The sequence below is a fragment of the Pygocentrus nattereri genome, chromosome 27, assembly GCF_015220715.1.
Source record: "Pygocentrus nattereri isolate fPygNat1 chromosome 27, fPygNat1.pri, whole genome shotgun sequence".
Taxonomy (NCBI): Eukaryota; Metazoa; Chordata; class Actinopteri; order Characiformes; family Serrasalmidae; genus Pygocentrus; species Pygocentrus nattereri.
Window position 1 is genome coordinate 14,351,319 of NC_051237.1, and position 13,953 is coordinate 14,365,271.

The 13,953-nt window shown below is 42.5% G+C and overlaps 1 protein-coding gene across 3 annotated transcripts in view; it reads right to left on the bottom strand.

The window, feature by feature from the left end:
• The window catches only part of sdk1a (sidekick cell adhesion molecule 1a), a 316,953-nt gene extending 309,077 nt beyond the window's left edge, over window positions 1-7,876 (bottom strand). For 2 of the 3 annotated variants that reach the window (XM_017703196.2, XM_017703194.2), the window contains exon 1: window positions 6,522-7,876. In XM_017703196.2, the coding sequence (XP_017558685.1) occupies window positions 6,522-6,792 (271 nt within the window). In that variant the 5' untranslated portion in view covers window positions 6,793-7,876. The remainder of the gene's footprint in view (window positions 1-6,521) is intronic. The other variant, XM_017703195.2, reaches the window with a different exon arrangement.
• Between the last annotated feature and the right edge of the window lie 6,077 nt (window positions 7,877-13,953).

Consider the following 13,953-nt stretch of genomic DNA (forward strand, 5'->3'; position numbering starts at 1 on the left):
CTTTCTTTTCAAATAGGAATGTGAAAGCCTGAACCCATAAGAGCCCCCCTGAAATTCCACCATTCAAGCAATTAAATCAGCTTTTAATGTGATTCCTCTGCAAAAAAAAAAAAAACAACTTTTGATTCCTTCTCATCCACCTCGGCACTGGAATGCTTCAACAGGTGTTTCCTCCCTCTGCTAGTTTCCACACCGACCTCCTGACCTGTTAGTCAACAGAGAAACTCCAACAGATAACCAGCACGGTCGTGTGAAACCAAACACTGGCTCTCACACTAAGCTTAACGTGGGTCCACATTCAACAAAAACACTTCATTCGCTCAGCTATCAGTGACACTGTGCAGATTAAGCTGTGGGAAAAGACAAGACAAGAGAATCACTCCCGCTTAAAGGACAGAAGGACACCTCCACATGAAAGGACAGAAAATATTTGTTTATCATAATATGCGGTTGTAATATCAGAACACAGAGGCTGGATAAAATTGTAGACAACAGAAGGAGAAAAAGTAGAGGCTGGAAATGTGAGCGATTTGGCCTTTGTGATCAATAACTGCGTAGGCGAGCATGCAGTATGGAACGCTAGCATAAAATTGCTTCCATGATTTATTTTCCTGTCTTCTACTCTGGGAGAGTAAAAATCTCTACATGGTGGGCAATATTACACAGTACATGCCAAACTTTTGTCACATAAAACTACATGAATTATTGTCCTATTTTTGAACTTTTAACCCAAGAGGCAAATAAGCATTTATGGTTCAGTTTGCTTTAGAGAAGTGTTTCCCACTTCTAGGCATGAAGGACCCTGCACTGTAATATTCAGGGGTTTTTCCTACTCTTACACACCTGATTCTTCTCACCAGCTAATCACTGGGCTTTTCATGAGCTGAAGCTGATGCGCCTGAAGAGGGAGCACATAAAATTATGTAGTGCTGTAATCCCCTAGGATGGAATAGGGAAACATTTCTTTATAGGGTTTCTTTTCCCTGAGCTGCCACTAGAGCCTTTACAAAAGATACGGAACTGTTTTTAACAAACACATGACGTGATACACGTAACGGACGCTCAGCTTATTTTCCTGAGGAGGTATCTCCAAAGGCCTTAGAGGTAAGGTGGTCCACTTGGTGGTTATCTTGGCAACAACACATATCTACCTATCTACCTGAATGGGCAAACAAATCACAAACCCAAATCTGATTAACATTTCAAAGACAGTATTTGAAATCACTGATAAAAATATACAAAAATTTGTGGATTTGTGTCTTAAATACCATACAAACAATTTGACTTCTGTGCATATCTCAAGAACAACAATATATCAACCAACAAGGCAACTGATTCTTCTCAACGGTGGGACTGTCATGTTGATTGTTGCAAGGTATCCCATTCAAACAGAGGACTGTCTCTGCCTCTGACGTTATCTCTGGTATGTCTGATAACTTTCCCCATTTCTCATCCGGTGGTGGACTACTATGGACTGAGGTAACCTACAATCAAGGAGATAATCTAGACATAGCGCTCAACTGGGAAGAAGGTTGGGTCACTGTAGCCGCACATCAAAAGAGAAATTGGAGCAAAATACCAGGCAAAACAAGTTTCAGGCTATTTAAATCTTAAAGTTAATTGTTGACTAATTTTTCACCCCGATATCAGGCTGAACTGCAGAGGACCTCAAGCCTCCTTTGAACAACGTACAAGCAGTCTGTGGGGATTATTTACACACAGCCCTGGTTCATTAGTTTCAAATGAACCCATGGCACAACACATGTTCCGGCTCTTACTCGAGGAGGAGCATGTTCAGTCTATGCAGTCACTCAGCAAGGTTATACAATAAGGTTAGCACTGCCTTCTCTTGTCTGTGCTGCATTTCGTGTGATATGAAAAGATGTGGCAGCAGACCCTACATGCCTGGGAAGAAGTGAGTCCAGCCTACAGCTAAATGACAATCTTTTTTTTTCCTGACATGATTTAATATTCTTCTATTATTTTATCAACACTGTTGTCTTTAAACGTTGCAGGCATCAAATTCAAAATGAGTGAATATTTGCAAAAAACAATAAAGTTTATCCGTTTGAACATTAAATATCTTGTCTTTGTAGTGTATTCAATTGAATACAGGTTGAAAAGGATTCACAACTTCATTGGAATTGGGGTTTTATTGTATTCAACCATTTTACTGAAGCTCTTGAGGAAATCTCAAATAGACACACAAAACTCACGAGTTATTCACTCAACTGATATTTATTTACTGTATTAGGATGTTTCCAGTAATTGAGGTAATTAATGGAATTTCCTTGTTCCTGTTCATTTCCTTTACATTTCATATAATTATGAACGTATTTTAATACAATATTTATTCTTTCTTTTTTCTTTCTTTGCCTTTACCTGTCCTGATAGATGATAGTTCATAGAGAGAGATACAGACTGGTAACTGGACAGGGTCACTACTGAGGCATACCATAACATCTACATTACATTCATACTGGTCAACTATGTTTATTACTTTTGTACAATTTATATAGACTTCAAAGCCTTTTTAAAATAAAGTATGGAAATGTTTCAGATGTTAGTCTGCTTGGCGTGAGCCAGGTGACAGGGCAAATTATAACTCTGCAGATTTTTGATTACATTACTGATTTTTATTTTTAACCTTTTTAAGACCCCATTGACTGCCCCTCGCTTATTCACAACCATACAGTCTGTTACGAAGATGTGACCGTTCACTAGCTGTTCATGGTGATGTGGCTTGCCCTGTATTTAGTTCCAAGAGGTGCTCATTTTTCATGATGATGTGAAACGTGTAACATTTGATGTCAAAATGAAGTCTTTGCTTGTACTTCCCATGACAGACAAGATGACAGCTAGGGGCTGCACCCTATTATCTACCCATCTGTAAAGAGGAAATGAAGCTTTCAAGAGGTAGCGTGTTTTTAATATCTCGCCAGTGCTCTGGGGTTACTGCAAAACTACCTGGACTCACAGGAAAGCTTTTTTTACTTGAACTGATTAACAAATCAGTGTGGTCATACGAGAATACCTTTTTTTTTTTCAATGTTAATCTAAAAACATGACCTGCAATAGACCTCTGAGGCTAATGCAAGAGTCATTTCTGGTCCCAGCAATTAATTCAAACCACAATCAACTGAAAATGCAATCAAAGTTTTGCGAAACAAAATCAAGAAAAGTAAAATAACTACTTGCATGCTGCCTTCACCCTAGGGAAAATATTTCATAATTTCATTAACCTTCTCTGAAATAACACAACTGATGATTAACCTCATTTTAAGACATGCAGTAAAGACAAGGGAGGGAAAACAGAACCCCATATTAACCAGCTTAGGCATGGTTCCTTGTTCTGAAGAGTCATACTCATCATTTTAATTTAGCAGATAGGAAGCCATATTTCAGGGCTGACAGGAATTATGTGACATCCTTCGCTTCGATTAGACTGCAACACAGGGCCTGCGGAATTCAATGGTTGCACATGCATTCCACATCCACACAAATCAATCAGTTACGGTTATAAAGCCTCCTGTTTGAACGCCCTACTACAAATCAATGGCCGAAAGAATGACAATCAAGAAATTACATGTGGCTGTGCTGCTGAATTCGCCTAGCGCTCCTAACAATCATAATGACTCAAATGTTCAAATCCCCCAATGCAGGCTAAGGCAAATACTTCCGATACACAAGAGCTTACTGAAAAAAAGAAAGATAGAGAGGGAAAAAAGAAACCAGAAGCGCCTGCAGTAAACTGATTGCACAGATGGTGTGGCAATTGAATGCAAAGGTTTACAGTCAGGAATGAGCGGTGTGGCTTTGTCTGCTGGAACAACCAACAGATGATGTACAGGCAATAGCATTCAAACATGGACGAAACTACACTTACCTGAGCAATAGGGACAAACATTAGAAGTCATTACTATTACAGGCACAGACGCTGCTAGTCGAGAAGCACAGCTGTGATTTGTGCAACTCCATGACTGCTGTGGTCTGTCTGTATAACAGGTTCGAACACTACTAGCGTTGTGCCCTGATGAAACTCTAGGATTCTGGAAGGAAATCAGTTTCTCCAAATGACGAAATTTATCCCCATTTGTCACATCCTGGCACTAAGGCCAGCCCATGCCCTCTTGGCACACAAGCTGCATGATCTCAGCTTCAGCTCATGACCTGGACGCTATCATATTCCAATGGAAACAACAAGGTAAAGCTGGAGATCTAAGGACGGGTGCTTTGTGTACACTGAGCTTTTTATTCCCACGTTGAATGAAATGGAAAGCATAAGACATTGCCTCTATCCCAGTATGCAAGCTCTGACAACGCTCCTGGCTCTTCAAATCAGATCAATACCAGCTAGCCCATTCCCAGAACGGCGCTGGGAGCTCTCCAAATATGAAAAGACCTTGACACAAGAGTAGGGAACTAGCTGACACTACTTGCACTTGACTTTGTTGAACATTTAGAAATTGTAGACTACACCCATTTAGACTGACTTGCTTTCAGCCTATAAATACTTTCGAAAGAGATTTCAAGGCCTTTTCCTCAGTGTTCAAAGTTAATGAGTAATCACTGCTGAAACCCTTGTAGACTTTGAAGTACTGAAAGCATTAACTCACACAAAAGACAGGTTATTATTTCAGCACCCTCTCAATCGCTTGTTAAGAAACTTATGACAAAAAAATGAACCTGAAGCTCTACAGCGACTGTGGACTGTAGAACTAGAGTAACTGTAGATAGAGATAAGGCCGGTGATGTTATCTGAGGGTCATAAAACAACCCACATGGACACAGCATCTGTGTTTGTTTTCCGACCCAACTTTCACATGGCAGCAAGAGCAACACTGGAAAATCCCATTCCAAAAACTTTTCATGCTCTCAGACCTACTAGGCTATGTTTCGAAAGTTTCTAGCAATACCCAAAGTCATTAACTTGACCCTGAATGTCCGGTTTCATCCTAAGTACCCTTATTTCTTTGAAGCTCAAGCTCTTGGCGGTACTGGCTTGCTTCAAAACGTGGACCTTTCCTAACGCTCATATTTGTCATTGATGTGAGCAACATCATTAAAGCTGGGTAATCACCAGCCTTCAAAGTCTTTAAAAGCTGCAGACACTGCAGTCATTCTTGCTACCATAGAAAAACAGCTTAAGAAACTACCAATGATGCTGTAAAAACGCCACTTAGTTATAAGCGCTTATACCTGAATGAATAAACATATTCTACAATGACCCACTGATTTTTTTTTTTTTTCATAGTGAGGCAACAGTTTATCAATCCTGCCAAGGCTTTGCATCATGTACAGTTAAACTATGGTAAACTGCACCTATAATTACAGTCTACGTTAAGCGTGACATCTCCAGGCTCTTGCCCACATATGTTTAGAGCTTAAAACGAAGGCTGCCTGTTTGTGAGTCTTATTGAAACCCTCCTTAAAAAGGATAATCACTGACACTAATTTTCTCTTGTCTTCAGAAATGCAAATGACACATCTCCAGTGACAAAAATACATATATGGTGGGTGGAGATAGCTGGAGGCTGGATGTGCCTTTCTATTCATGCAAATTCAAGTAGCTTATTTTTGATCATTTATCCCTTTGATTACCAGGCGAAAATGACTCTAATCTGCGCAATATTGGGGGAATTATAAAAATCCATTTAATGAGCCATGCTGTTTTGATTATTTTCAATAAAATCACTTGACAGAGGAATAAAAGAGCCTGCCATCAATAATTATGCACGGCTGCTCATTTCTACACATGGCTTATTTCGCAGATTATCATATCACGGCTTCCCCTGTCAAATAAATCCAGTAAACACGGTCCTGATGCAAACTTTGGAGGGAGTCCAAGTGGGAGGCTTTGGAATACAGCATGTGAACGGACCTTTGCTACTTTGCTAGGAAAGGTATCCGTTTTTCAGTGACAACAGAGAATTAGGGTTTAACGACCGGACAAGTCAGCAAATAAGTGCCTCCACTTTAATTAAGCACAGCGATTTATGTTGGAACAATGGTCTAATGTCTGAGAGGAAACTTTCCCCTCCTCTCCTCCCGACTGCCAAACTTTCCACACAGCAGAGCCCCCGGTGACGAACTAACACCTACAGCTTTCACTCAGGTCCGCCTGAACACAAATAAACACGGGGCGGGGGGCACATTACTGGATAGAGATTCCAGTAACAGAGAGGATGTGGAAAGCAGACGCTGCCATCTGTGATCAGGACAGCCGTCAGTAGTGCTCTGCCAGTCTGACCTACTGACTCTGTCTCTTTGTCAACGTGCAGGGCTCTGGGGTCCCAGACAGGCCCGTTCTCACCGCCATTATTATTGAAATCAAGCGGGAGGGTCAAACCCGACAGCACTGTCATTCAGCTTTCGCCCATTTGTCACAGGGTCCAGAAGGGAGGCGCCGATTTCACTCTCCTTCTCCCTCCTTTCTCACAACGCCTCATTAAGGCGGTTTTGACTGAGAGCAGCAGGTAAACAGACCCTTTTTCAACAAAAACAAACGCTGATTTTCTCACCTTGGCTCACAGCTGCGGACACGTGGACGTGGAGACAGAAGAACGCCCACCAACTCCAAGCACAGAAGGCAAACTTTCTCCCTCCATCCTCGACGCTGGTTCTCACGGGGGAACTTCTTAAACCCATTTTCTCGACCCCATAAGCAGACGCGGCCAAGCTGTGGTGGCGGTCTGTCTCCCGCGTTTGCCCCCGGCCGCCCGCGCACTCTGAGCTGAACCCGCTCCCCTCGCTGCCTCCTCCTGACGCCAGGGGACTTTGCTTCTTTCCCATCGTGAAGTCTGAGCTGTGCTACTCAGTGCTAGTGGCTCTGTCCTCCTCCTACTGACTCACTCCATGTGCTCGGCTGTCGCGCTGGCAGCAGCAAAACTACTGCTCGGGCGAACTTGGCTGGCTGGAGATGCGGCCACACACAGCAGACAACAACAGACGCGGCGCTCTGCTCGGCTCCTCCGATTCGGTAGCTCTTCGCGCCGGTCCCCGGACGTCGTCTACTCACCGGGAATGTTTTTTTCTCTTAAAATTAGGCTAATTCAGAGGGCCATTAATCGCCGTAGCCCCACAGGCTCCTCTTCTTCACTCCTAGCTAGCGAACTACCCGGTTCGGTGCCGTGTGTGTGAATCTGATCCTAACGGTCGCCTCGCGCGGCTCTGTTTCAAACCCCGCGCGACTGTAGTCGCTCGCTCGGGGACAGAAATCTAGCGAGGCTGCTGGTTCTTCTGTCCCGGGCTTCTCGTTCCCTCTCGAGGGAGAATTTCGTCATTCCCGATCTCGCTACTCTACTTTTCCCCTTTTTTTCCGCCAGTGGAAAAGTTGCACAGTCCGTTTTATCCGCCAGCGCCTACGCCAGTGCCCCTAAATCCAGTCCTGAAAGAAAATCATTATTCACGGTATCGTTATTCCTCAGACGCGTCCCCAGCTCCGGTCTGCCTCGGCGGCTCCTCTTCACCGCGGGGGTCGGGCAGAGCAGAGTTTCTGGCCTCTTTCAACACGTTGCAGGACCCCCCGCCTCCGAAACAACACGAGCTGCTGCCTTACCTATCTATCGCGTTACGCAGGTCTCCGACTCACGCGCTGCTTCTCCGACTGGAGCGCGAGCGCAGGCTGATCGCGCCGGGACCACTCGCTGAATCCAGCGCGAAGACCGCGAGACTGTCGCCTCACATGAACCACCAAGCAGACTTTCCTCTCGAACTGGAGTTTATCAGGTTTTCCAGTTTTCCATGGAATCTTCCAGTTTGTGAAGAAGACCCTACGCGGCGCAGACTCACTTGGTAAACTTGTGGGGGTTTAAGCTCGTAACAGGCAGGCGGCGACCTCACTAAACTGAGCGAGCGCCGTAGTCGCGCGCTTAAACTCGAATCCAGCAGGTTCTTTGGTGTTATTTTTTTATCTACCCGTATTCCGACAAACCCCGCCTCCATCGCAGTGATTGGCTAGTCCAGCCTCGCGTTCTGTGCTAGGATTGGCTGTGCTTAAGGCGAGTGTAAACTACTAGCCAACCCCAGAGCAGGAGGTGAGCTTTGGGTGCGAATACGGGTGGGGAAGGAGCTGAGCAGCCCCGCAGCGTTACCAACTTACTAACAGACGTGCGTTACTCCTCCACCCAGCGTCAAGCTCATTGGTCGGTCAGGCGTAAGGCGCAGCAGCGGCGGCGCAGGCGAGCTCAGGCGTAAACAAAACAAGCGCCTCTGTGGGGGGTGAGATAAATGTGATTATCATTTTTCAAATATTGTAGGTACAGTCGTATGCAAAAGGTTTGGCGCCCCTGGTCATGTTCTGTTGATTTTCTAAGTAAAAAAATAACAACAAAGGCTTCTGCACTTCGCTGTTTATTTGCTGATTTTAACATAATGGGGAAAAAATAAAACATAAACTGTGGCCTGTGCAAAATTGAAGGCACATGTTGAACATAAATAGAAATTAAGATTAATTAGATTTAGAGACCCACAACGGGGAAGTTTCACCTCCGCATTTAACCCATCTGTGAAGTGAAACACCACATACACACTAGTGAATACACACACACTAGGGGGCAGTGAGCACACTTGCCCGGAGCGGTGGGCAGCCCAATCCGCAGCACCCGGAGAGCAGTTGGGGGTTAGGTGTCTTGCTCAAGGACACCTCAGTCATGTGCTCTCAGCATCGAACCAGCAACCTTCTGGTCATGAGGCTGGTTCCCTAACCTCCAGCCCACGACTGCCCCCAAAAAACGTGGAACGCTTCATGATTTTGTGTGTCATTTGTCGAATTGCGCACTGATTGAAATATTTCATATGGAACACCACCAAAATTCTGCACAGGTCTGCCTTTGAGGTGTAAAGTCATGTGGCGTGATGTGACGTGAGAGTGCATTGAAGAGAAGCATCAACTCAAATCAATAGTTGGTGCAACAGTAGTGACAGGAACCAGGGGTCACAGTGTCTACAATGCAAATATAGCCATTTTATTTCCTATGCATTCTTCTTTTTTGAGTACCATTTGCCTTTCAGCATCCTGCTTTGCTACTTTCCACCACTGATGGAGCGCAAAAATATGTTTTAGGCCAAAAGCGTATCTCAGATCTTTCGTAAAACAGTGTGTGAAGCACCAGGAAGTGTATTCATAACCATTTCATGTAATAACTTTGTGATTTGAGTTTTTAGATGCATTAAGTGGGTTCAGATGTCTGGTTCCTATTAACACCACTGTGAACAACTCCGAGTTTCTCCAGAACATTACACATCAAAACACTCTGGATGTGTTTGTTTACATGTCAGCGAGTTAATTAGGCAGTACTGTTGAAATATCAGTAGAATTCCCCTTTAAGTTTGTTCCCTGTAGAGTGTGTGTTCATTTATTTTCACTTAGAAAATCAGCAAAACATGGAATTTGTCCAGGGGCATTCAAGCTTTTGCATCTGACTGTGTCAATAACAGAGATAATACACCCTTTAAAGTGGTCCTTCGAGTGTTATTTGGCAAAAGCAAAGGTTAGATTCAGAGGGTGGCATCTCACGGAACCTTTTGAATGCATATATGGCCACAGGCCCAAAATCAGTGCTGACTTATTTTGAGCCATCATTTATTAACAAGCAGATTTCATGATGTACGGCTAAAGAAGAACTCCCGTATCAATTACAGTTTCATTTTTGTGATAACGTCAAGCGCTTTTTACACAGAAATGCATTTCGGTGTCTGCAGCCTGAATTCAATTTCTTGTTCCTTGAATGTTTCTTTATTCTGACCTACAGAAAGGATGCTGTGCATTAATCCCTAATATATATTCTATGAGATGAATAATTCAACCCAAGCATATATTCACTTTTTCTTATGATGTTCTGTAAAAGATTGTTTCCCTGTTTTAAATTTAAAAGGTTTGTTCAACCAAATGGCCAAAACAAATCATTTTTATCATTAATATATAATACGTTTTACCTCAGGCTATTCCACCACAGTGTTACATGAAAAGAATATAATTCTTAAAACATGAGTCTAAGCGTAAAAGGAAAAAATAACATTGAAGTTATGCTGGAGATACTTTTCTTTAGCTTAGATGGAAGTAAAAGACTTTTTTTAAGCAGCTCTGTGTTTGTAGAAGAATGTGAATGCGTACTGTGCATATATGTTGTTTATTACACGATTACAGACTGTAACCTACAGCCTATTTGAACATATCACCCAGGCTAACAATCCTAGGGCCCATGTAGTTTCATGTACTATTTGAACAGTCTAAACCCTTTCATTCACTCACCAGTCCAGAAACTCCATAAGTGGAATGGAACTTCAAAAACAGCCCTTTTTAAATTCAGTGTTTTTCTGTGATGTCATGAAAATCAGTACATATAATGAGCATATAGCTATTTATACTGAGGTTCAGACTTCTTTTTGAATGAATCACAATACAAAGCAGCCCCTCAGAGCATAGCTAATTTACATAATTTATGTAATTTACATATTCACTTACACAGTCGTGTTTATAGCCTTAATCTATGTGTAACCTAGTTATGTTGAATGTCTTTTATTGATGTCAGAGTAATTGTTCGCTTTACTCTCTGGGTGCTGGGATGTCCAAACAGTGTGGTAAAGAGGTTCAGATGAAAACCCTTTTAGCAAGATTCATTGTACAAGTACAAATGTCCAAAGGTAGACAGACACCTCTTCTTATTAGTGAATTCAGCTACTTTAAATGGAAATTCCACCTTTTAATTAAAAAACCTGCATAATCAAATCATAAGGATGTAAAAAAAAGTCATTCGAAGTGTTCTGATGCCAGACAAAGTTGCCAAGTAAGAATCTGTCAGAGTGCATTCAAGATGTTCAAAGTGCATAATTGCTCTAACAGCTGGCTCACAGAGAGCTATTACATGAAATGGTTATGAATATGCTGCTTGATGCCTGAGACATTGTTTTACGAGAGATAAGGTTTTGACCTAAACATTTTTCAAAATCTATGCATGGTGAAGAGGTACAGACAGGGCGTTATGGTAATAAGGCAAAATAGAACCCAAAGAAAACATATATTTCCATATTTAAATATTTCTACCATTATCAATATTCCATATAAAATCTCAGAAAACATATAGGTTCACTGGATGTTCAGGATAGCAAATGAATTGCCTATATTTGCAAGTGTCTGTATTACAGCCTCTGTTTCCTAGCACCACTACTGCAAAGAAGTCAGTACGTTTCTATACAGTGCACCACTAAATGACTTTCTTTACAGCTCAACAATTGAATTATGCAGGAATTTTGTAAAGTCTCCCTTTAAGGTGCACCTGTTTCTGACACAGGCGTTCAGCTGCACACAAACAGCTTGAATAATCTTCAAAGAAACGTATCACAAATAGAACGAGACACTCTGGAGCAACCACACATGAGCCTAATTTCCCCATATCCAGTGCCAAGCGTTGACTAGAGGGGTATAAAGCCCTCCAGCTCTGAGCTGTTGAGCAGTAAAACTGCACTTTCTGGTGTGCTCATTGCTTTAGGGGTGCCGTTTGTGATCCAGAATATCAGTAGCAGACGTCACTAATGCTCTTGTGGGTGAACACAATCAAATCCTCACAGTAATCTTCCAACATCTTGTGCAAAACCTTCCCAGAAGAGTAGAGGCTGTTACTGCAGCAGAGGGGGACCAACTCTATCTTATTGGGATTGATTTCAGAGAAAAAAGACTTTTGGTCTTTCTCTGACGTTCCCCAAAGAGCATTCACTAAACAAACTCCAGCAGTTTATGCTGATGAAACGCAGTAGGCTAAACACAGCTCCAGCTGTTTACCTGAGTCTGCAATATCTGCTGAGGAATGACACGTGAAGATCTATTTGATCAGGCTGCGGACTGTGTCTGGGTAATTCATCAGCTTGCTGTACAGAGGAGTGTGATTTATCTGACTCAGATATTCTGCATAATCAAAGTGGCTCATGATGGATGGCGGACAGCAGACATGATTACTGTGTGATAATGGCAGTACCTTACTTGAAGAGCATTAGTTGCCTTATGTTCTCCCATGAGGCTATAAATGATAACGCAAGCATACTTTCCACCACCCAGGCCTCATGGCTTTTAACCCTTTAAATGGCCAGGGCCTGCTGGCAGGCTCAAAGCTTTATTACATATCTAGAACCTAAGAATAGTTCAACCGGTTTGCATCAAAGTCTGGGATTTGAAGTGACTAAAAGCCTGTCTGCATCACTACAGTGGCTAAAGTTGAAATGAAGCCCTAATAACCTGTTTATTCCACACTACCTTTCTATACGAATACAGCTTAAGCCTGACTGTCAGTCCCAAATACACCAAGTAAATCATTTTCCAGTGTGTTCCTGGCCATGTAATGCTCTTAAAACCTAATGTTTCGGTGTTTACCGATATCCCTGCATTAGCATGCCTTTGCAGCACTGAGGTTTTGCTGAGGAGGCTTATTGAGTCCATGCCCAGTGCTGCTCTCCATAGCCCTTAAGCCTGTCACAGGCCATCCCTGCTGACCGTGTCCACGGATGTATCTCTATGAGTAGTGTTGCGTCTGGAGGCCGGCGAGGCTACCTCGCTCTGACAGCGGCCAATAAATCATTTTCCTCCCCTTATCTGAAGCGGCGTGCCGATGACACAGTGAGGGAATCATAATCAGATGAAAAACAGACATCAAGCATGTAGATCTTTGTTGTCACCACACAGGGGGGATATACAGGAAATGAGATAATGCCAGTTGGGTTCAGAAGTCACGCCCCACACTCTAAACCCTTGCCTCGTCCAGCCAGCAATGAATCCTTCAAACAGAGAGCTGTGAAAGTGCCTGTAGCCTCCTTTAGGATGATAAACGATTTGTGGTAGTTTGTAAATGGCTTGAAAAATGAATTCAAATGAAAAGGGAGCACCACTCTACTTAAGAGTGCCAACTGTTGAATGCGAATCAACACATGGATGCACTTGATCATGATGGAGAGGCAGCAGAGAAGGACTGAATAGTGTTCATCTTCATTTTCTCAGGAAAAAAAAGTGAGGGAGGGTGAGAAAGGATTTTCCAACAGCGCTTTCTAAGCAAATGCTATGCAATATCCTGCAGCAGATGTTTTGTACTGTTTATTCAGCCGTCTCATATTATTACTCTCCAAGCTGCAAAGACAGCCCATTTTGAATTCACTTTTTTGTGATGTCACAAAAAAGTGCATTTTCATATATACACATATTCAGCCTACATTGATGTTATAGTGTTTCAGCCTGGACTTCAGTTAGAGGGGACATCATATAGGGTCACCACTCAGGAGAGTGAAGATTTGCACAGAACTGTCTTAAAGGTACAGTAACAAAAAAACAGCACGCCTAACCTTTTTCTGCAGGCCCCCTAGTGGCCATTCTGCCAGTGGTATGGAAACCGTTTTTTTATTAATAAAAAACAAAAACAATATTTTCCTTTATATCTCAATGATATATCGTTATCAAATTAACGAGGGCACTGTTGGCTCTCTGCGTGTGAAATATTGTGACTACGTTGAGCTGCTAGCGAGCAACGGGGGGTGAAAGGGTCAGGGAGAGAAATAAATCACACCTCTACACCGACAAAAAACAGATCTCTTCATATCAAAAAATTGTGCACAACAGCCAAAACAAAAAATGCAAGAAATATGTGGGATATACGGTCTTAAAATAGATGGTTCTTCAAGGGTTCTTTAGTAATGAAAATGGTTATATGTGGAACCATGAACAGAATAAAACAACCCTTTGCATAATTAAAGGGTTCTTTGTGTCATTAAAAAGGGTTCTTAAGAATGTGCTGTGGATGGCTCTATATAGAACCTTTTTGAAAAGTACCCAAAAGGGTTGTTCTATTGTTATGATGTCAAAAATGTAAATCGGCTCTATATAGAACCATCTCCAGCACATTTTCCATCAATCTGAGGAACGCTTTCATGATGCAAGGAACCCTTGAATCATGCAGAGGGTTCTTTTAATGGTGT